We start from the raw sequence: 25,915 nt of genomic DNA, 5'->3' as shown, positions 1-25,915 counted from the left end.
TAACACGGATGGCTTTTTAATAAATTTCTAATTCATTTCCAGTTGGCTTTAAAGTTTTGAGATATTGAGAATAAAAAAGGGCAGATTTCTGGTATTAAAACGTCATGTGTATCCATAGAATTATAATTTCCAAAAGAGTAGCAATCCGGCTTTAATGGGCCATGATGTAGAGATGATTGTGCTGTAGGTTTGTAATGTATTTAAATCATATAGCTTCATCTTTTACAAGCCACTCTTGTCCTGACCTAATGTATTGAGCTTCTTTTCACAGCTAGGGACACTAACAAACTTATAGATTTCAGCACTACATATAATTACAAGAATTTAAGATAAGCAAGTAACACGTTCTACTAAAGGAAGCTGGGAAACGGGTCATCAGACAAAAGGCTATTTAATATGGAAACAACCCAACAAGGATCAAACAGGATAAGCGAGATAACTGACAGCCACTTATCTCCCCCATTGAAATAATATGCAAACTTAGCAAAACATGTGTGCTAATGGAGAAGCCTTGGAATACAGTTATTCTCCGAAAATCTCATTCAGCCCTCAGCTATTTTGACTAACTTTCCTTAAAATGCTTTGATGACCCACAAATAGCCTATGCTGTGCTAAATACTAATGGGCTAAATACTAATGGGCTTTCCTATCACTATGAACTATGTAGTTATACCACATTTCTAACATCATATCACTAAAAGCAGTTATATAAAGGTTCTCATATACAATAGTAGCGTCAGACTGGCCCACCAGAGGACCGGAGGATCCTCTGGTGGGCCCAAGCAGCGAGCTGCTTTTATCCGGCAGCGGAGCATAGAGACATTGTTTCCCTGCACCACTGCTTACCCTTGTAGGCAGGTCCGGCGTTAGGGACCCTGCCAACTATAGCAGCCATAGCGGCTGCTACGGGGCCCGCGGCATGAGGAGACTCACGCCGCCCAGCACATAAATGTTATGCCTCCTCATGCTCAGTGGCGTCGCTAGCACCGGGGCCCACTTCACATTCCACATTCACTTTTTATAATTGAATAGTATAGGCCTGCAGCCTAAAAGGCGCTGGGACGGAGTCCCTGCACAGGCCGGCGTGATAATGTCATTGCATCAAGTTGGCTTACGCAATCTGAGACGGTGGAGCGCTCCTTCCATCCTGGGAACAAGGCTATGTAAGTACAATTATATATTATTTTTTTGGGGGGTGTGACGCTATCTACTAGTGGGGGGCTGTGTGGCGCCATCTATTAGGGGGGCTGTGTGGCACTATACAGGTGGAGGGCTATGTGGCACTATCTACTAGGGGTGGCTGTGTGGCACTATCTGCTAAGGGGGGCTGTGTGGCATTATACAGGGGAGCACTGTGCGGCACTATACAGGGGGAGAGCTGTGTGGCACTATGCAGGACAGGAGGCTGTGTGGCACTATGCAGGGGAAGGGTTGTGTGGCACTGTACAGGGGGAGGGCAGTGTAACACTATACAGGGGAGGGCTGTGTGGCACTATACAGTGGGAGGGCTGTGTGGCATTATACAGGGGGGTGCTGCGTGATGCTATTTACTAGGGGGAGTTGTGTGGCACTATCTATTAGGGGTCTGTGTTGCACTATACAGGGGAAGGGCTGTGTGGCACTATCTACTATGGGTGGCTGTGTAGCGCTTTCTACTAGGGGGATACAGGGGGAGGGCTGTGTGGCACTATCTACTAGGGGGGCTGTGTGGAACTATACAGGGGGAGCACTGTGCGGCATTATACAGGGGGTGGGCTGTGTGGCACAAAACAGGGGGAGGGCTGTGTGGCACTATACAGGGGGAGTACTGTGTGGCGCTATCTATAAGGGGGAGCTGTGTGGCGCTATATACTAGGGGGGCTCTGTGTCACTATACAGGGGGAGGGCTGTGTGGCACTATACAGGGTAGCTGTGTGTCGCTATCTACTAGGGGGCTGTGTGGGACTATACAGGGGGAGGGCTGGGTGGCACTATACAGGAGGAGGGCTGTATGGCACTATCTACTAGGGGGGCTGTGTGACACTATCTACTAGGGGGGCTGTGTAGCACTATACAGGAGGAGGGCTGTATGGCACTATCTTCTAGGGGGCTGTGTGACACTATCTACTAGGGGGGCTGTGTAGCACTATATGGGGGAGCGCTGTGTGGCTCTATCTACTAGGGGGGTTGTGTGGCACTTTACAGGGGGTGGGCTGTGTGGTGCTGTACAGAGGGAGGGCTGTGTGGCACTATACAAGGGGAGGGCTGTGTGACAATATACAGGGGGGATGTTGGCACTGTCTACTAGGGGAGCTGTGTGGCACTATACGAGTGGGCTGTGCAGCACTATACGAGGGGGCTGTGTGGCACTCTCTACAAGAGGGGGGCTGTGTGTCTGGCACTATCTACAAGGGGGGTTGTGTGTGGCACTATCTACAAGAGGGGGACCTGTGTGTATTGCACTATCTACAAGAGGGGGCTGTGTGGCACTATCTACAAGAGGGGGGCTGTGTGTGGCACTATCTACAAGAGGGGGGCTGTGTCTGGCACTATCTACAGTGGGGCTGTGTGTGGTACTATTATTATTGTGGGGCCTGAAGGGGGTACTATTATAGTGTGTGGCACCGAGGGGGCATTATTTCCATCTAGGGCATTATAAATGTGAGGTTTTTTGTAGGGGGTGGGGAGGTGCTACAAAAGCGAGAAGCCAAAGATGTTTGTGTTTCAAATTCTGCAGAGGCGATTTGTATTTGGGAGAAGGCGTCAGGGCAATCTGGGACTGATGAAGAAAAAGGAAAAGTGAGCGACTCCAATCTGAGAAGACATCACTGGTGAGTTACTGGATTTCACTGGATTGTATTAAAGGAGTTTTCTCATCTTAGACATTTATGATTTATCCAAAGGAAATGTCAAAAATGTCTGATAAATGTGGCTCTCAGCTCTGGTACCCGCAGCTATATCTGGAACTGACCGCAAAATCCAGGCGCAAACCAGGGAGAGCGTCGTGCGTGCACGCAGCTCTCTCTATTCTGTTGTATGGTTGTTATGGAAACAGCTGAGCAGCTCTTGCTTGGCTGTTTCCATAACTGACATTGAATAGAATTGTAATGATGGGGGTGGGGAGACAGACAAGTGAGCCCTAATCTACTCGCCACTCAGTCCCTGCCTACTTGCAACGACCCGCCCTAGGCGACGGGGTACAACTGGGCGACAGTCCCTACACTCAGTAAGTGCACGACAGACAACCAGACAAGGAAACACAGAACAAAGGGAAACGGGGCAGTTGCCCACGGCAACACCGTGAGCAACAAGAGAAGTAAACGAGCCGAGTCAAACCAGGAGAGTACGAGGTGCCATACGCAGAGCAGGAGAGTAGTGAACAAGCCGAGTCAAACCAGGAGTGTACGAGGTACCAAACGCAGAGCAGAAGAGTAGTCAGTAAGCCAGGGTCATATGAAGCAGGGTCAAATAGTACAGAAGCTGCAGCAGGGCCAGGAAACCAACAGAGAAGATTCACAAGCAAGGAGGAACAGGAAAGGCAGGTATAAATAGACAGATGGCGGGAGCTAGCTCCGTCTGGCCAGACTGTGATAGGCTCTCCCACTCCTAAGCCTGCCATCCTGAGTGGTGGAAGATGGAGTCAGTCTCACAGACATAGAATCAGGTGCAGACTGATTACCTATGGGTGTGGATACAGAAGCTGTGCCTGGCAGATCCTTCACAAGAATGCAGAGAGCTACGCGCACGCGTGACCCTCATTCCACTGGTCTTCGCCTGGATTCTGCAGTCAGTTCTAGATATAGCTGCGGGTACCAGAGCTGGGACACGCATCTATCAGACATTTTTGCCATTTCTGTGGATATGCCATAAATGTCTAAGATGAGAAAACTCCTTTGTTATATGGTCTGCAAAGCGCTTGTGTAGGATTGGCGTCTACCACTATATGGTCACTATTGGTCTTTAGTTTACTACACACATTTTACTACACAATTAAGAGTGGTTGCATTATTTTTAGATAGCTGACGGGTGGGCCCCAAGAATTATTTCCTCTGGTGGGCCGAAGGTAGTCCAGTCCGACACTGTACCATAGCCGACCTTCGAAAAAGCGAAAATCATGTAGCCATTAGACCCTTCTTTATCATTTTAAATTTTTATTTTACACTATTCTACTACATGATATAAAGGGTTTCTTACATTCATTTTTCTTGCAAAATGATAGTTATGATATGGGCAGTATAAACATCTACAGTGAAACTTCTCCAAAAGACCACATCCTTGAGAAGACCACCCCTGGTCTAGATCAGATTTTTCTGAGACGGATTTTCAATTATATCCTATGTATATTGGTGCTCTTCTTGAGAGGACCACCTCCGTAGAAAACCTTATTTTACTGCAATTTTTGGGGTTTATCTCAAAGCGGTTTCATTGTATTTTATGCCAGTTGTAAATGACATTCAATTCTCCGACATTAACCCCTTAATGACCAGGCCATTTTGCACGTTAATGACCAAGGATTATTTTTTGTTTTTTCACGGTCACATTCCAAGAGTCGTAACTTTTTTTTTATTCCATCGACATAGCCGTATAAGAGCTTGTTTTTTGCGGGACGAGTTGTATTTTGTAATTGCACAATTTTTAGATGCTTATAATATATCGATTAACTTTGACTAACTTTATTTTTGGAGGAAATTGAAAAGAAGCAACTATTCCAGCATTGATTTTCACGTTATAAATTTAGGCCGTTTACTATGCAGCGTAAATAACATGTTAACTTTATTCTATGGGTCGGCACGATTAAGGGGATAGCAAATATGTAAAGGTTTTATATGTTTTCCTACGTTTGCACAAAAAAAACCTTTTAGAAAAAAATTACTTGTTTTTGCATTTCAAGAGCCGTAACTTTTTTATTTTTCCGTCAATGTGGTTGTATGTGGGCTTGATTTGTGCGGGCCAAGGTGTAGTTTTCATTAGTACTATATTGGGGTACATTGGACTTATGGATTAACTTTTATTTAATTTTTTATGGAGGGAATGGGAGAAAAGAGAGAATTTTGCAGTTGTTTTTTGCGTTGTTTTTTTTTGCGCCGTTCATTCGGTGGTTTAATTAATGTATTCATTTTATTGCTCAAGTCGTTACGATCCTGGGGATACCATATATCTGTATGTGTTATTTGTTTTGACACTTTTACTAAATCAAACCACTTTTTGGGCAAAAAAAAGTGATTTGATTTTATTTTGACAGTAAATTATTTTTTTTTTAATTCACAAAATGTATTTAACTGCTTCACATTTATTTTTTTTTTAGTCCCACCAGAGGACTTCACCATGCGATCTGGTATACTTAGCATATCAAAGCATTATTGCCTGTCAGTGTAAAATTGACAGGCAATCTATTAGGCCGTGCCTCTGGCATGGCCTAATAGCCATTTGCTGAAGGCAGACCAAGAGGCCTTTGTTAGGCCCCTGTCTGCCACGGAAACCCGACGGCGCCTCGCAATTTCTTTACGGAGGCGCCGATGGGGTGACAGAGGGAGCTCCCTCCCTCTGTCAAACACATTAGATGTCGCTGTCGCTATTAACAGCGGCATCTAATGGGTTAAATTGCCGGAATCGGAGCGTGCTTCGATTCCGGCAGTTGCGGCAGGAGCCAGGCTGTGTATAACAGCCGTGCTCCTGCCTACTGATCCCATGGGTACACTGGCAGTAGCCACGCGATCAGAGGACGGATATATCCGTCCTTTTGCGGGAACTAGCAACTATACAGGACGGATATATCCGTCCTTCATCGTAAAGGGGTTTTCCACGACCGGACAACAGGACAGGTCATCAGTATATGATCGGTGGAGATCCCACACCCGGGCCCCGCACCGATCAGCTGCTCTGTCTGCCTCCCGATGTTTTGAACAGTGTGTAGTAGTTGGAACCGGAAGCAGATGGCTCTGACCACTGCAAAGCAGCTGTTTTGTAGAACTGCAGCTCTGCTCCTATTCACTGTCGATAGGTCATAAGTTGTCTGGTCGTGGAAAAGCCCTTTAGTGTCTACCATGGCAGAATCTGTTGTACCACCTCAGCGCAGCTGCAACTGTCACTATTTGACTTCGTTTGAGCTCTGTCAAGAAACTTGGAATCAGGACATGCGTATTGTCATTTGTGGAAGCTGCCAGGAGAAATATTATTTAAATGGAATGAGTTTGTGACAAAACATTAGCTTGAGGCTTAACCATCTAAATGGCACACCTCCCGTAACCAGCAAAGGTTTCATAAATAATTTAACTTGAGGTTTCTTGTAAAATTTGACACTAAATATATCTCAAGAACTTTACCTCTTAGCTCTGGTCTTTCCTGTTCTTCCTGATGTACCATGGAGTTCTGACCTCATAATGCATTTTTGACACTTTTATTAGACTTTAAATGTATATATATATATGGATTTTGCTCAGAATTGAGATATTATGAAGCAGCTGTTGAGGAGTTTGTTGCAATTGCTTTTTCGAAGAAGACTGTAGAAAATTAAAAAGCCATGAATCTACTAACATCAGAAAATAAGAATATGTTACTTTGCCCAGAAAATGCCACAATTTGCAATGGCACAAGTTGTCTGTTGCCCCCTGACAACTATAACAAGATTCTTAGCATTGTTTTGAGTACGACGATCACAATATTGTTGGCTCTCGTCATGTTCTCCCTCGGCTGCAGTGTGGAGTTTAAGAAGTTTTGGGGCCACATTAGATGGCCATGGGGTATTATAGTGGGTTTTCTTTGTCAGTTTGGAATCATGCCAATTGCTGGTTTTGTACTAGCAATTTCATTTGATGTCCTTCCAATTCAAGCTATTGTTATTCTTATTATGGGATGTTGTCCCGGAGGAACTGGCTCCAATATCTTGACCTACTGGGTAGATGGGGACATGGATTTAAGGTAAGATTGCATTAAGAATTTATATATATATATATATATATATATATATATATATATGCCGGTAGGCTCACAAAATTTGATCAAAATCTGCGCTAAGAACCTCCCTATTGTAGGTAGATTTAGCAGTAGTGCATATTTATTTGTATTGTATTTAGCAGTTTAGGTGACATTGGTGTTCGCAGAGTGCGGTCGCCATTTTCTTGTGTGCTGCATATATATATATATTTATGTGTGATTTTCTGTAACCAAATTTGTTTTTATTTGTATTTGCTTCCTTTCCTTCCAGAAAAAGGGTCATGTCAATAGGGGACATACGCAATCTGATTTTTCCCAATACAAGGTGGTGTATCTGACAGCTGCTTCTCTGCCTCTCCCTACTGAAAAAATATATATTTTTATGGGAATCAGGGCTGATAGCTGCCATATTTATATAGATTAGACTATGAAAAAAAAAAAAATTAGTTAAAAACTAATGAACCCTAAATTGAGATTGCAATAATCAGAGGTGCAGGGACATGCAGCACATCTTCTCTCTGGCTAATAGAGCCATGACAAAAAGGACAACCCCTGCATGGTACTGCAGCAGTAGTCCCCATGATTTCATATCAGGGATTCAAATTTCCCAGAAAGTTTATTGTATATAGAAAATTTCTCTTTTCTAATATGCAGTGTGCACAGTAGAAGCAAGTAATTTTGCTTATAAATGCACTAAAAGCTCATTAACATGGGCATAACTGCCAAGATATCAGGCACAGCAGGTACTATGAGGCCCATCTCAACTCAGTGGTGAAGGAAATGTAATAATTTCCATGGATTATGGAAGGCAAGATCACTGGGAAATCAAGGAAAGGAGGAGAAGACAATTCTTTCAAGTCCTAATGATCTTTTATGTCCTAGAGCACGCCCTATTCCAAGTTTTTTTTATTGGGTTCTATAGTAACTTTTGGCACCCCTGTTAAAAAATCCCAACAGAAATGCATGTACCAAAAAATAAAAAAATGTAAAAAAAAAAGCACTTAAAAGACAAACATTTGCTTTATGGTGAAATATGTAATGCAACCCTTTATGTTCACACTTCCATTTTTCATGCAGTTTTTTTTTATGCCTTAAAAGGAATAAACCCCCAGAAAAGTAGGAATATTAGGGTAAACTCACATATTTCATTCCATTCTAAAATACAGCTTACACCATGGAGACAACTATCTGCCCTATCTCAAATTTCACACTATGTACTGTAATGAGTGAAATGTGCTATAAAATCAACAGCGAAATGTGCATGTAAATATTATTCTTTGTTTGGGCTGCATAGAAAGGGTCATGTCTATAGGGGAAATGAAGATCAGATAAATTAGATTTCAACCTGCGCAATCTGATTTTCCCCAAAATAAGTCTATGCATATTCCTACTGAAAAAAATACCAGGGCTTAACCCTATCCTCTTTCTATAGCTAGCTAAAGTAATATCATTTGGGTTTTTGCTGCAGATTGTTGCAGATTTTACTGCAGATTATGATGCATATTTTTGAGCCAAAGCCAGAAGTGGGTCCATGAGTAAGGATGAGTATAAGTTCTTCCTTTATTTTTCACTTTTGACTTTGGCTTAAAAATCTGCAATAAATATGTGATGTGTGAATCCAGCCTTAAAGGCTATGTAAGGGGTCCGACCTCCAGGGTCCCTGCCAATCAGCTCACTGAAACGGCTACAGCACTCCATTGAGGGTCACGCCCACTTTATTATTTACACGGACACCTCAGCTGTGCCTGGCACTGCAGCTTGACCAATTCACTTCAATAGGACTAAATGGAACAAGCTGCAATACCAAGCACTCATAAAGACATGCCACTGTGTCTGTGTAAACTATGAAGGGGCCCCTCCATTGTGCTGATTGGCAGGTTCATAAGGGGCGGACCCCCGCTGATATAAAACTTTTGGCCTAGCCTAAGCTGTGGAGGTGTTCAGGTGATACTTTTCTGATAACCTGTTTTACATACGCACGCACTCCCTTACGCTCTGCATGGATTAAATATGTTTGTAGCTGTTGTGTGTGTAGTTTAAACTTCAAAACTTTGGGAGGGACCCTAATACACTGTGGATACTATAACCAGTTGGGTTTTGGGGGGGGGGGGGCTGACACCACAGAGAAAAGAAATATAAATGAAAGTTAATAAACATCTTCCATTCCTGCTAAAAAAAAAACGTCAACAAAGAAAAAACCTATGAGGTGACAGAAAAAATACGCAATAAGTTAGACTACTTTTTGTACATCTTCATAAGCTTAAAACATTGAAAGAGTTCCAAGATATAACATTGAAATAAACCAATTCATAATTGTAAAACTTGAAATATTTAAAAACAGAAGAATATATTCACAGAATGTGTTTACTAGTTTAAGTATGTGATCCTTGTCAGGGATAAATGTTTTACACTTTCAATTTAAACATTTACAACAGAGAACGGTAGTAATTGTAGAATAATTTCTAATTATTATTTGCTTAACTCAAGTGCTGATTTGAAATAAGCATGGAGTGTAGGAAGGTAATATATGAGATCCTAGACTAGGTTCACTCTTTTTCCATCAATTGCTTAATCTTTAAAGGAGTTTTCCAATCAGAGACGTTTATGACATATCCTAAGGATATGTCTTAAATGTCAGATAGATGCCGGTCCCACCTCTGGGACCCGCACCTATCTCTAGAACAGGGCCCCCTAAACCCCGTTCTACTGCTCTGTGTTGTGGCTGATGCATGTGATTCCTGCAGTGGCGGATTAAGTACACCATAGGCCCTGGGCTGTTACCCTAAGTTGGGCCCCCCTTCTCCACCGCCATCCTGCCGCGCTGTAACTATTGTTAACACTACCTTTTTGTCCAGGCATTAACAAATGCGTGTTACGATTCCCCTTGTCAAAAGGCTGTGTCCCTACATACTGACAGTCTCCAACCATCGCTGACAGTATCGCACTGTGTAGGGACACATCCTCCTGACAAGGGGAATGGTAACACCCATTTGTCTATCAGTCCTGGACTGCACAACGGCTTTTTGTGAAATACAAGGATTTCCTATAATAAACACATCAGGAGAGATGACAGATTCTCTATAAATCTATTGACTCACAGGTGACAACGTCGGATTTTTCCCTCTTTTCTTAACCATCCGGTCTAGACTTCATGACGACTTCTCCCGGGCATGACCCATTTCTGCACAATTTACCACTCAGATGTCTTCAGCTCCTCACTTTTCCACACCTATAAACGAAGATAAAATTATCATGGTGCCAAAAACGGTGCCCCTAATTATAATAGCACCAAACACTGTGCCCCTGAATAAAATAGTACCAAACGCTGTGCACCTAAATATAATAGCACCATAGTCTGCGCCCCTGAATATAATTGCATCAAACACTGTAAAGTAAAGCACCACATACACACAGCCTCTGTAGATAGCACCACACACAGCCCCCTGTAGATAGCGCAACACATAGCCCCTGTAGATAGCATCATACAAACATCCCCCTGTAGATCGTGCCACACACACCTTCCTATGGATAGCGCCACACACCCCCCTGTGGATAGCACCACACACATCCCCCTGTAGACAGCACCACACACAGCCCTACCTATAGATAGTGCCACACAGCCCACCCTGTAGAAAGCACCACACACACCCCCCTATGGATAGCGCCACACCCGCCCTGTGTATAGCGCCACACCCCCCCTGCGGGTAGCGCAACACCCCCCTGCAGATAGCGCCACACACAGCCCCCTGTAGCTAGTGTCACAAACAACCCCATGTAGATAGCGTCACACACAGCCCCATGTAGATAGCACCACACAGACCCCTGTAGATAGCATCAAACACAGCCCCCTGTAGATAGCGTCACACACAGACCCCTGTAGATAGAGCAACACAGACCCCCTGTAGATAGCGTCACACACTGCCCCCTGTAGATAGCGCTAAATACAGACCCCTGTAAATAGCGCCACATCCCTCCCCCTCTTGTAAATAGCGCCACACAGCCCCCCTTGTATAGTGCCACACAGCCCCTCTTGTATATAGTGCTACACAGCAATCCCCCTTAGATATAGTGATACACAGCGCTCCCCCTTCTATATAGTGCTATACTGCAACCCTCCCTTGTATATAGGGCTACACAGTGCCTCCCTCCCTTGGACCTACAGCTCTTGTAATTGCTCAGTATAGTGTCCCCCAAAGCTGACCCAACAGTATATTGCCACCCATAGCTGCCCCGTGCGGCATAATGCCCCCATACAATATAATGCCCAACATAGCTGCCACATACACTATAATGCCCCATACAGTGTAATGCCCCCATAGATGCTCCATACTGTATAATGCCCCACATACAGTATAATGCCCCCCATAGCTGCCCCATACTGTATAATGCCCCCATACAGTATAATGCCCCCATAGCTGCCACATACAGTATAATGCCCCCTTAGCTGCCCCATACAATATAATGCCCCATACAGTATAATGCCCTCCATGGCTGCCACATACAGTATAATGCCCCCCATACAATATAATGCCCCCATAGCTGTCTCATACAGTATAATGCCCCCATAGCTGCCCCATACAGTATAATGCCCCCCATAGCTGGCCCATACAGTATAATGCCGCCCATAGCTGGCCCATACAGTATAATGCCCCCATACAACATAGTGCCCCCCATAGCTGCCCCATACAGTATAATGCCCATCATAGCTGCCACATACAGTATAATGCCCCATACAATATAGGGCCCCCCATAGCTGCCCCAACTAGTATAATGCCCGCTATAGCTTCCACATACAGTATAATGCCCCATACAGTATAAAGCCCCCCATAGCTGTCCCATACAGTATAATGACCCATAGCTGTTCCATACAGTATAATGCCCCCATAGGTGCCCCATACAGTATAATGCCCCCATACAGTATAATGCCCCCCATAGCTGCCCCATACAGTATAATGCCTATCATAGCTGCCACATACAGTATAATGCCTGGGCCCCATAGCAAACTTTTGACTGGGGCCCCCCTTCCCCTGGGTATCACACAACTCCCCCCTGGTCGATAGTGCCTCCCTATAGATTCCGCCACACAGCGCCCCCTATAGATTGCACCATACAGCCCCCTGTAGATAGCGCCATACACAGCCCCTGTAGATAACGCCTAACAGCCCCCTGTAGATAACGCCATACAGCCCCCTGTAGATAACGCCATACAGCCCCCTGTAGATAACGCCATACAGCCCCCTGTAGATAACGCCATACAGCCCGCCCCCTGTAGATAACGCCATACAGCCCCCGGTAGATAACGCCATACAGCCCCCTGTAGATAATGCCATACAGACCCCCCTGTAGATAACGCCATACAGCCCCCCCTGTAGATAACACCAAACAGACCCCGCTGTAGACAACACCATACAGAACTCCCACCTGTAGGTAACGCCATACAGACCCCACCCCCCCTGTAGATAACGAAATACAGCCCCCCCCCCCCAAAAAAAACGGCCTATAATTTGTCCTACAAAAAAGATGTATCCCTCATCCACAGGATAGGGGATACATGTGTGATCACTGGCAGCGATAAAGAGAACAGGGGACCGAAAGTCCCCCTGAAGTTCTTCCATGACAAACCTCGAACTTCCGGTGTCTGCGCAGTTCAATTAAAATGAAAGGTGCGCTGGTCACGCATGTGCACAAGTGCGACCGGTTCACAAGTCATTTCTATGGAGCTGCAGACAGACCCCGGAAGTCCGAGGTTTGTCATGGAGAACTTCAGGGGACTTTCGGTCCCCTGTTCTCCTTATTGCTGGGCATCCCAGCGATCACACATGTATCCCCTATCCTGTGGATAGGGGATTCATGTATTTTGTAGGAACAACCCCTTCAGTGGCGTCGCGATGTAGCAGCCATAGCGGCTGCTAGCAGAGCCTCCGGCCATGGGGGGGGCCGTGCCGGCGGGTGGCACGGGCCCCCTCATGCTGCGGGGACCCCGTAGCAGCCGCTATAGCGGTAGTTTCGCCGCTGCCCATAGAACTGAATGGTAGTTACGGAAACAGTGTAGCTCGCATGCAACACTGCTTCCATCACTGCCATTCATTACTATGGGAGTTAGGGAAACAGCGTAGCTCAGCGAGTTACGCTGTTTCCGTAATTCATGGCCGGGAATCACACTCTTCAGCCACAAGACATAGCAGTAGGACAGGGTTTAGGGTGCCCGGTTCTAGAGATAGGTGCGAGTCCCAGAGGTGGGACCCGTATCTATCTGACATTTATAACATGTTCTGTGCATATGTCATAAATGTCTCTGATGGGAAAACTCCTTTAATTCATACAGCTCAGTGCAAAAAAAACAACTTGCCGCAACAATTTTCTATAAATTTAAGAAAAATTGTGCAATTTATGAACACAAATACGAGTATTTATAACAGGAGTTTAAAAATGAGCATTAAGCATTTTTTTTAAAATACAAAATCAACACATATCTCCTTAGCTGATATCTGAGATAAGGCTTGAGATAAATCCACTTCATCTTATCTACAGCATACATTTAAATATGGTCATATCTCATCAGATTCCACAAAGACCAGATATGGAGATAAGGGAGCAGGAAGCTTTGCTTTTATTATCTGTGATCAATCTTGTTTTACACCTACATCTAACGTGCCACTAGAAAATTGTGAAATCTTAAGAATATTGGTCAATGTGGAAAAACGTCTAATCATATGAGAACGTTTTTTCTTTTTCTAATTTGGCCAATATTAATTCCACCTCTACCACCTACCGCAGTTATCAGCTGGCACAGTTAAAGTAGAAGAATGAGAATAAGTAACTAAAGGTCCTCTTACACGGCTCGACGTGGGCCGTATAAACGAGTGCCGAGACTCGTTGATCGGCGCTCATTTGCTTCTTTCAAAAGGAGCTTTGTATGGGGACAAGCGCTCGTCACTACGATCACTCGTCCACATACATTTCTATCATGCCGGCAGCACATCTCCCTGTTTACACAGGGAGATGTGCTGCCGACAGTGATAATATTTTAAGCAACTAAAACTATACAATCAGCCGATGAACGAGCGTTTGCTCATTGGTCGGCTGATCGTTGCCCTGTTTACATGATGCAATGATTGGGAATGAGCATTCTGTGAATGCTCGTTTGTCCGATAATTGGCCCATGTAAAAGGGCCTTAGGAGTTCTCGAGTTCTCTAAGGGTAGTTTTACGCGGGCAGATTTTCTGCCAGGTAACGAGTGCCGATCAACGATGAAAGCATGTAGTCGGCACTCATTTGCATTTACATGGAGCAATGATTGGGTGTATGGGGACGTACAGACGTTGACACGATCATTCGTCCCCACACAGTTTACATATTGTCGGCAGCATTTCCCCTGCTCGTTTGTCAGCTGATTGTTGCCATGTGTAAACGGGCCAATGATCAGGAACAAGTGTTCCTACAGGCACTCGTTCACTAATCATCGGCCCATTTTAAAAGGGCATTAAGTGTTCTATAAAAACAGTAGAACAATGAAGGTCCATCTGTTTAGAAATTATATTTAAACACAAGAGAATGTTGTAGCTATTTCTTCAACAAATGTTATTAAAACATGTCTAGTCTGAAATTACCTGATAAATAATGGGTTAATGTCCCCGAAAAATGATGCCTCCCTTGTATACATAAAATACTGAATTTCATCCGAGGCCAGTGGTGTACACAGAATTTTCTCAATGGGGTTTGTCAGGTCCATAGACATACACACACTGATGTATATGCACATTCATGTGGACATACACACATAAAATACATACTCCAGTCACATTGAGTGGCCTTATAACAAACCCCTATAAAAAGCCAGACACAGTGCTTTCATATAACTGCCAGTCACATATACCCTTGATAGACCAAACCTTGTCCCATTTACAGTGTCAGATACATGCTGCCTTACCTTTGAACTGGCACATGCTAAATGTGATATGCATGTTCAGGGCCAGATTAAGGGTGTCTTGCATATGGAGCAGTGAATTTATATGGGGGCCCCCTACTAACTTGGGGACCTTCACCAACTCCAGACAAACATAATAACGTTACTTTCACATTCTAAGCTGTATGGTTGACAATATATACTGTAGCTTAAAGCACATATCTCTTATCTTACACTAGAATTTTGCACAATAAAAACACCATTAACTACCTGGCTTCTACCTGCTACACTTTGCTTCTTCCTTCAGCACAATATCTCTGATACCAGGCAGGGACAAATTTACATCTCTGGCTGGGTTCACACCTGTTTTTGGTGATTCCGTTGTTCTGCTCCATCAGAGAAATAGAACAAGGAAATACTGGAAGCATCGGTTCCATTGCACCATGGACGCCACCGGTGGCTGACGGAACCAGTTAACTATAATGGTTTCCATCTGCTTTCTGTAGGGGTGTCCATGCTTTTACCGGAAACAATAGCGTAGCATGCTGTGCTATTTTTTTCAGTAATGTCAGGCGGATCTGCTACGGAGGCTCCTAACAGAGCATCTAATTCATATGTGAACAGAGCCTATTGCTGTCAAAAGCATTATGACTGAATACATCCTCATGTCCTCAATTTGCTCCAATTTTTACTATAATATTATATAGAAATAATAATCCCATACAATACCAACATAATAACAAACACAATAATAACTTTCAATGTGCAAATAATACCTATACAATGCCTACAAATAATGTAATATACCATCTATATAATACTGTCCAAGGGTATGTGCACACGAGAACTGTCTTTTACGTCTGAAAAGACAGACTGTTTTCAGGAGAAAACAGCTGCGTCGTTTCAGACGTAAAAGCTCCTCCTCGCATTTTGCGAGACGTCTTTGACGCCCGCAATCTTGAGCTGCTCTTCATTGGCTTCAATGAAGAACGGCTCAAATTACGTTGCAAAGAAGTGTCCTGTACTTCTTTGCCGAGGCAGTCAATTTACGCGTCGTCGTTTGACAGGTCGTCTGCACAGTACGTCGGCAAACCCATTCAAATGAATGGGCAGATGTTTGCCGACGTATTGTAGCCCTATTTTCAGATGTAAAACGAGGCATAATACGCCTCGTTTTTGTCTGAAAATAGATCGTGTGAACCCAGCCTAAAGGCAAGTGATGCTGAACTAATACCTACAGTACTCAAATAATACCTGCATACAAAGACCAAATAATATCACCATGCCATGTGTAAATGATACCACCATACAAAGTCCAAATAATATCACCATGCCATGTGTAAATAATCCCTCCATACAGAGTCCAAAATAATATCACCATGCCATGTGTAAATAATATCTCCATACAGAGTCCAAATAATATCACCATGCCATGTGTAAATGATACCACCATACAAAGTCCAAATAATATCACCATGCCATGTGTAAATAATCCCTCCATACAGAGTCCAAATAATATCACCATGCCATGTGTAAATAATATCTCCATACAGAGTCCAAATAATATCACCATGCCATGTGTAAATGATACCTCCATACAAAGTCCAAATAATATCACCATGCCATGTGTAAATAATATCTCCATACAAAGTCCAAATAATATCACCATGCCATGTGTAAATAATACCTCCATACAAAGTCCAAATAATATCACCATGCCATGTGTAAATAATACCTCCATACAGAGTCCAAATAATATCACCATGCCATGTGTAAATAATACCTCCATACAAAGTCCAAATAATATCACCATGCCATGTGTAAATAATACCTCCATACAAAGTCCAAATAATATCAGCATGCCATGTGTAAATAATACCACCATACAAAGTCCAAATAATGTCACCATGCCATGTGTAAATAATACCCCCATACAAAGTCCAAATAATATCACCATGCCATGTGTAAATAATACCCCCATACAGTGCTCCTAACAGAACATAAAATACACTAAGGACTTCTTTTAATTAAATGCACAGGACAACACGTTACTATACTCTCTTCTATAGGACCCATCCCCCAGCACTGCCATCTCCTGTTGTAGTCCTGCACCTGACTTTTTTTAATTATTGCTTTCAAAAACGTACAAATATAAAGTATAAATATAAACCCAACTCCACCTCACTGACCAGTGACCCACCCACAGCCACAGAGAGAGAAGTGTTTATCCATAAACTCACATATGCAAAGGTTTCTCTTCCAACACCCTCAATCCATAAATATTTTCCTCATATAGTACAATCTCATTTATCGGCGGTCTTCATTTATAGACAGATGGACCTCTGACTCCCCCTGACATCTTATTATGACTGTATTCCACGCTACTGTATTGTTGCTCAGGTTAAGTGCTATATACTTTATATCAAAAACAGCTTGATAATCAATCAGCGGTATGCAGGACAGCCTTTCCCAAAACTATTCATTTGGGGTGGTTTTCCTGATTTCTACTTAGGGCATGTTCAGACTTATCGGATTTGCTCCGGAATTCCTTTGTGGCCAGGTAGTGGCAAATTTCCGCCAAGTCTGAGCATGCCCTTATGGCGCCTGATCAGTTCTGTGGTGATCTGTGTAGAACCATGTGACATAATACAGACATAAAACAGCACTCACAGACAGAATTCATACCTATTACATTCAGTGACTAACAGGTGATGTTTTTTTCAGAGGCGTTCTCTTTACTTTTCTTCTTCATCCGGTCCAGGCCGCTGTGACGTTGTCTACTAATGACTGCAGAGTTTGCTGCTGAGACATCTTTGAACCAGCACTTCTGCAAAATTAAATCAGACCCCAAGACTGGACCACTAATTTAATCACAGACTAGACTTAGGGGACCTGTCACCAGGTCCTAACAACAAACTCACATATATTACATTTAGCCCGCTGCCTCCCTGTTTCCAGCGCTGTTTTTCTTTTTGTTCTGCTCCCCCCTGTTCCTGAGTAATGATGCTCCGTACTTTAGGCGCCCAATATGGTAATTCCCTGTAGTTAGCCAACAAGGCGTGAACTACAATGAATCTCCCTGGGTGGAGCCATCTTCTCAGCCTCTGATGCTGTCCAATCAGCGAGAAGTAGCTTATGACAAGCCTTGTCCAGTGACACCACGCAGGGAGAAGTCTTCTAATCAAACGCATTTGTTCTAAACTGCCTCGCACTGGAAACAGGGAGGAAGTGGAGTAAAGTTAATATATGTAAATGGGATGTTAGGACCTGGTGACAGGTCCTCCTTAAAAAATGAATTCTGTCCCCTAAATAAATTCAGACCCGCAAAAAGACACCTAAATATTAGATCCTCAGATTGGACCCCCCCCCCCTATTTACCACTCACACGTCTCACACGTCTCACACACAGACACTACTTACAACACATCACCAAACAAGTATCCCACAGCTCCCCATGTACCTCCAGTGACCCCCAGACTGCCGCTCATGCCCACGTCTCCAGATTTCTCCCCTCCTCACACACACTGATCCCCCATATACCCCCCTCCTCACACACTGCTCCCCATATACCCCCTCCTCACACACTGCTCCCCATATATCCCCTCCTCCCACACTGCTCCCCATGTACACCCCCCTCCTCACAGACTGCTCCCAATGTACACTCCCCTCCAAACACACTGCTCCCCATGTACCCCCTCCTCACACACTGCTCCCATGTACCCCCTTCTCACATGCTGCTCTCCATATACCCCCCTCCTCACACACAGCTCCCCATGTACCCCCTCCTCACACACACTGCTCTCCATGTACTTCCTCCTCACACACACTGCTCACCATGTACCCCCTCTTCAAACACACTGCTCCCCATGTACCCCCTCCTCACACACACTGCTCTGCATGTACCCCCTCACACACACTGCTCCTCATTTACCCCCCTCCTCACATACACTGCTCACCATGTCCCCTCTCCTCACACACTGCTCTCCATATACCTCCTCCTCACACACACACTGCTCCCCATGTACCCCCTCCTCACACACACTGCTCCCCATGTACACCCCTCCTCACATACACTGCTCTCTATGTACCCCTCCTCACACACTGCTCTCTATGTACCCCTCCTCACACACTGCTTTCCATGTACCTCCTCACACACTGCTCCCATGTACCCCCCCTCCTCACGCACTCCTCTCCATGTACACCCCCCTCCTCACACACTGCTCCCAATGTACACCCCTCTCCTCACACACTGCTCCCAATGTACACCCCTCTCCTCACACACTGCTCCCCATGTACCCCCCTCCTCACACAATTCTCCCCATGTCTCCACCTCCTCATACACTGCTCCCCATGTATCCCCTCCTCGCAAACTGCTCCCCATGTACCCCCTCCTCACACGCTGCTCCCCATATACCCCCCTCCTCACACACACTGCTCCTCATGTACACCCCTCCTCACCTACAGTGCTCCCCATGTACCCCCTCCTCACACACACTGCTTCCTATGTACCCCTCCTCACACACTGCTTTCCATGTACCTTCTCCTCACACACTGCTCCCATGTACCCCCCTCCTCACATACACTGCTCTTCATGTACCCCCCTCCTCACGCACTCCTCTCCATGTACACCCCCCTCCTCACACACTGCTCCCAATGTACACCCCCTCCTCACTCACTGCTCCACATGTACCCCCTCCTCACACACTGCTCCCCATGTACCCCCTCCTCACACACTTCTCCCCATGTCTCAACCTCCTCATACACTGCTCCCCATGTATCCCCTCCTCACAAACTGCTCCCCATGTACCCCCTCCTCACACGCTGCTCCCCATATACCCCCCTCCTCACACAGCTTCCCATGTACCCCCTCCTCACACACACTGCACTCCATGTACTTCCTCTTCACACACACTGCTACCCATGTACCCCCTCCTCACACACACTGCTCCCCATGTACCCCGTCCTCACACACACTGCTCTCCATGTACCCCCTCACACACACTGCTCCTTATGTACCCCCTCCTCACATACACTGCTCTCCATGTACCCACTCCTCACACACTGCTCTCCATGTTCCTCCTCCTCACACACACTGCTCCTCCTCACACACACTGCTCCCCATGTACCCCCTCCTCACATACACTGCTCCCCATGTACCCCCTCCTCACACACACTGCTCCCTATGTACCCCTCCTCACACACTGCTTTCCATGTACCTTCTCCTCACACACTGCTCCTATGTACCCCCCTCCTCACATACACTGCTCTTCATGTACCCCCCTCCTCACGCACTCCTCTCCATGTACACCCCCCTCCTCACACACTGCTCCCAATGTACACCCCCTCCTCACTCACTGCTCCCCATGTACCCCCTCCTCACACACTGCTCCCCATGTACCCCCTCCTCACACACTGCTCCCCATGTACCCCCCTCCTCACACACTTCTCCCCATGTCTCAACCTCCTCATACACTGCTCCCCATGTATCCCCTCCTCACAAACTGCTCCCCATGTACCCCCTACTCACACGCTGCTCCCCATATACCCCCCTCCTCACACAGCTTCCCATGTACCCCCTCCTCACACACACTGCACTCCATGTACTTCCTCCTCACACACACTGCTCCCCATGTACCCCCCTCCTCACACACACTGCTCCCCATGTACCCCCTCCTCACACACACTGCTCCCCATGTACCCCGTCCTCACACACACTGCTCTCCATGTACCCCCTCACACACACTGCTCCTTATGTACCCCCTCCTCACATACACTGCTCTCCATGTACCCCCTCCTCACACACTGCTCTCCATGTTCCTCCTCCTCACACATACTGCTCCTCCTCACACACACTGCTCCCCATGTACCCCCTCCTCACATACACTGCTCCCCATGTACCCCCTCCTCACACACACTGCTCTCTATGTACCCCTCCTCACACACTCCTTTCCATGTACCTCCTCCTCACACACTGCTCCCATGTACCCCCTCCTCACATACACTGCTCTCCATGTACCCCCCTCCTCACGCACTCCTTCCATGTACCCCCCTCCTCACACACTCCTCTCCATGTACCCCCTTCCTCACATAAACTGCTCCCCATGTACCCCCTCCTCACACACACTGCACTCCATGTACCCCCCTCCTCACACACTGCTCTCATGGTTTCGGGACATATAGACTGAGATCCGTGTCACAGTCCCCTGATGCATAGACCTGTCAAGGGGGGTTTAATTCCTTGCATACAGCTAAGCCTGTGGCTCGCGGATTATTTGCATTTTATTGTATTCAACGTTTAGTAAATATAGTTTAGGCAACAACTATATTAATGTGAATTTCCTGTTAAATTATTTTTACCCTGCTTTGTTTGCATGCATTTTGTGACCTAAAACGAGAAGTTAAAAAAATAGATTTTTCCCACAACATTTTCTAGTGTCAAAAAAGTTTTAATGTTATAACATTTTACGTGATATTTTAAGAATAGAATCTCACCTAATATTTCTTTGTTTGCAGCTTGAGCATGACTACTTGTTCCACATTATTTGCACTTGGTTTGATGCCTTTGTGTCTATTTCTTTACACTAAAAAATGGGTTGATTCCAATTCCATCGTTATACCATACGATAGCATTGGTAAGTTTCTGTGTTGTAGTATTGCCTGTTATTGTTAGAACTTAAAGGGAATGTATCATCAGAAAATTACATTACTTACATCATGTTTTTATTATAAACATATTTTTTAATATTTTTACTGGGTTTGTTTGTGCGTGTTACTATCTACATAAAAACAAATTGTTAAATATTCCAGTTTTCATTCTGTCAACTACAGCAGACACTATAGGCTTATGTTTTCTCTTTTCTGTAGCTCACTTGTTAGCGTTAATTATAGATTGGGACATAATGAGCAGAGTCATCTCATTATCATTAGAGTATGGGCAAGCCAATGACAGATCTGTTGTACTGCTGGAGGCCCAAATAGGATAGGATAGTAGTTCTATACACTGTACACAAAGACAAGTTCTCAGTATGAGAATCTCCCCTGTCACTCTCTGGTATCTAGGGAAGGGGGCTGCACTTCATCACTTTCTGGAACCGTAATAGTATGACAATTCTCTGTTAATTGACTCCCATTCATTGTAGCTGCCATAAAGCACACTCAGACCCCGCTGTACTGTCTATTATAATAATAATAATAATAATAATAATAATAATAATAATAATAATAATAATAATAATAATCTTTATTTATATAGCGCCAACATATTCCACAGCACTTTACAATTCAGAGGAAACATGTACAAACAATATTGGACATTACATAGTCACAAAACGAATTTACAATTCAAACAAGAGGAGTGAGGACCCTGCTCGCAAGAGCTTACAATCTATGAGGAAATAAGGGGGACACCAAATGTAAAAAATTCTTAAGTACAATGTTCCATCCATCTCTTATACATATGGGGTGGTACACATAAAGCTGTATGAGCCGGTCACCAGCCAGTATCTGTATATGACAGACATAAAGTGCATTAGGGTGCAAGGAGTGTGGGGGATACTGCTGAATGTAGGCGTCATGTCCTTATGACTAGTGTAAAAGAGGGGCCAGGGAAAGGAGTTAAATTAGGGAATGTTATAGGCCTGTATAAAAAGATGTGTTTTTAGGGCACGTTTAAAACTGTGGACGTTGGGAAATAATCTGGGGTAGTGTATTTTAGAGGACTGGTGCAGCACGAGAAAAATGGAAGAATGTAGAGCACGTGTAGGGTGGTAGACAGAGATGAGGGAGGAGATGTAAGGTGGCGCAGCACTGTGGAGAGCTTTGTGGGTGAGAGTTTGAATTTAATTCTGAAATGTATGGGCATCCAGTGCAGTGACTGGCACAGGGTATAGGCGATGGTGTAGCGGTTGTTCAGAAAGATGAGCCTGGCTGCTGCACTAAGGAAAGACTAAAGAGGGGACAGTTTATTGAAGACTGATTATTAATGAGTTACAGTAGTCAAGACGAGAGTGAATCAGAGTGACAATGAGAGTTTTGGCCGTTTCCACAGGAAAAAATATGGCGGATTCTGGAGTTGTTTTTGACATGAAATTGACAGGAGCGTGTAAGTGATTGAATGTGTGAAGTAAAGGAAAGATCTGATTCAAAAATAACCTGAAGACAGTGGGCGTGTTGCCTGGGAGTTATGGTAGAGCCGCACACTGAGATGGAGACATCAGGTTTAGGTAGGTTGGTAGATGGTGGGAACACAAGGAGCTCAGGTTTAGAAAGAGTCCGTTTCAGATAGAGAGAGGACATGATGTTAGAGACTATACAGATAATACAGGAAGGAAATGTGTGGCGCCAATATGGCCGCCTTAATGGAAATTTTAAATATTGAAAAAAAAGAACAAACATTATTTCTCTTCTCATTACATCTAATTTAAAGAGGCTCTGTCACCAGATTTTGCAACCCCTATCTGCTATTGCAGCAGATAGGCGCTGCAATGTAGATTACAGTAACGTTTTTATTTTTAAAAAACGAGCATTTTTGGCCAAGTTATGACCATTTTTGTAGTTATGCAAATGAGGCTTGCAAAAGTCCAAGTGGGTGTGTTTAAAAGTAAAAGTCCAAGTGGGTGTGTATTATGTGCGTAGATCGGGGCGTTTTTAATACTTTCACTAGCTGGGCGCTCTGAAGAGAAGTAACATCCTCTTCTCTTCAGAACGCCCAGCTTCTGACAGTGCAGATCTGTGACGTCACTCACAGGTCCTGCATCGTGACGGCCACATCGGCACCAGAGGCTACAGTTGATTCTGCAGCAGCATCAGCGTTTGCAGGTAAGATCGACTTACCTGCAAACGCTGATGCTGCTGCAGAATCAACTGTAGCCTCTGGTGCCGATGTGGCCGTCACGATGCAGGACCTGTGAGTGACGTCACAGATCTGCACTGTCAGAAGCTGGGCGTTCTGAAGAGAAGAGGATGTTACTTCTCTTCAGAGCGCCCAGCTAGTAAAAGTAGTAAAAACGCCCCGATGTACGCACCTAATACACGCCCACTTGGACTTTTACTTTTAAACACACCCACTTGGACTTTTGCAAGCCTCATTTGCATAACTACAAAAATGGTCATAACTTGGCCAAAAATGCTCGTTTTTTAAAAATAAAAACGTTACTGTAATCTACATTGCAGCGCCTATCTGCTGCAATAGCAGATAGGGGTTGCAAAATCTGGTGACAGAGCCTCTTTAAGCCATTCACATTAAATACACTATTTTTGACTATGTTGCAGAGTTCTTCATTTATCAATATTTAATGGAGAACTAAACATATAACACCCACTGAATGGTTCCTCAAGCTTCCAATTTAAGAGGCAGTAAGGAATAATGGGCTATAACTGAAATAATACATCCTTTGCTGATTGGCTGAGAGTGCACACCTGACCAGCTCCATGAACGCTTTGGAAGAAAAGTGCCAAGGAGCCGGTAAAGTGATCTCTCCTGCTTTGTTTTACATACAGCGTGCACTTTCTTAGGCTCCCTGATAGAGTCTGAACTCAGTTTTAGGCAAGTTGGCATCTTATTCTTCCCACTGCAAAATATTTTGTATGTGTAGATCTCGTGATTGTGTGTAATTTTTTAGAAAAAACTACTATGACTAGTACCTAATTCTTGCCTCAATTTTATAATTCAGAAAGACCTTGTTCACATATTACAGATTTTGATGTTTGATTTCTGTTTTGCAAAAATTATTATTAAATTAAAAAGAGTAGAAAATTTTCATTCAGTTATACTTTCCAATCTTTAGGATCCACTCTAATCTCCAAACAAAAAGTGCACCAAACTGAGCTTTGTCACCGCCACCGTGAGAGCTTGTCTTAAATTTGAATGATGTTTTATTCTGAACTATGAGAATGTATAGAGGAAACCATTAGGGCTTGTTCACACAGTGCATTTGGTGCAGTTTTTGTATGCATTTTTCTAAACCAAAACCCTGAGGAGATCTTGAACATGAATATGAGTATTAAGTTTACTTAAGACTTAAACTCTTCTTTTCTGGATGCTTTCTTTGTTTATTTATTAAATTTCATTATAAACTGCCCCAAAACTGAGTTAACAGGGCCTATAACATAGTTAAGGGGCCCTGACATTAACCGATTGCAACATGTCCAGCTACAAGAGTTCAAATTCCCTGTAGCACCATTGCATGGGAAATAAGGCATTACACATTACCTATTAATATTATTGGGCTATCCGTGTAAACCTTGGACATGCCGGATCCTCCAGACCAAGAGACGCTATTTTTAGCCAATCAGTTCTGACTAATACATGAGGGTCCTGATTGGGAGACCTCCCTCTATTAACTCAGAATTTTCGGCATTTTGAAAATGATTATCCTAAACCAGAAAATTGCTTCCATTTCTGCATGGAGTACACATAATAACTCTATCCGAAACGTGCCAGTGGTGCAGAATCAACAGATGGAGCAGTAAAATATTTACTAGTTCATTCTTTACTGTTTTATCTTTTCTTTGACACTTTAAACTCATTGGCGTGGAATCTATTATTTGACGTTTTTCCTTGAAAAGTGCAGAGTAATCACAGACCGCACTTACATTATTCAGGTAGTGATTTTTGAGGGCACTGTGATATTGACTTTGGAAAATAGTAGAAGCAAATCAAGCTCAGGTGATAAATAGAATAGATAAAGGTAAGTATTATTACAACTGATTAACGCCTGCTTGAGGTTATTGGACAAGGTAAATTAAGTGAGTCGAGAGGTAAGGTAAGATATCTTCTCAGCATACTGATCAGTTTGATTGGAAGAAGATCACACTGGTTTCTCACAGTTTACACATTAATAGAAATTCAACACCGAACCTAAGAAAACAATAGTTGGTTGAAAAAAGGGGGAAAACAGGACCACAATGGCGCTGCTGTTAATATAAATCGGAATGAACAGTGTTCATGGTTTAATGAGTAATAGAATAAGAAACACATCTAGTCAATCTCTCGCATGTTCTGTATATTTAGCTTTTTTATTATTTATCTGTTTTTACTATTTTTCTCCATTAATAAGGCATTTTCACAGGCAACAATATTATATGTCAACCAAACAT

The 25,915-nt window shown here is 44.1% G+C and overlaps 1 protein-coding gene across 1 annotated transcript in view; it reads left to right on the top strand.

Moving 5' to 3' along the window:
- Nucleotides 1-6,499: 6,499 nt before the first annotated feature.
- The window catches only part of LOC142741767 (ileal sodium/bile acid cotransporter-like), a 32,536-nt gene continuing 13,120 nt past the window's right edge, over nucleotides 6,500-25,915 (top strand). Inside the window, exons 1-2 of the mRNA XM_075851101.1 lie at nucleotides 6,500-6,897; nucleotides 21,332-21,450. Of these exons, the coding sequence (XP_075707216.1) occupies nucleotides 6,500-6,897; nucleotides 21,332-21,450 (517 nt within the window). The remainder of the gene's footprint in view (nucleotides 6,898-21,331; nucleotides 21,451-25,915) is intronic.

The sequence above is a fragment of the Rhinoderma darwinii genome, chromosome 2 (genome assembly GCF_050947455.1).
Source record: "Rhinoderma darwinii isolate aRhiDar2 chromosome 2, aRhiDar2.hap1, whole genome shotgun sequence".
Taxonomy (NCBI): Eukaryota; Metazoa; Chordata; class Amphibia; order Anura; family Rhinodermatidae; genus Rhinoderma; species Rhinoderma darwinii.
This window is presented reverse-complemented; position numbering and strand designations above follow the sequence as displayed.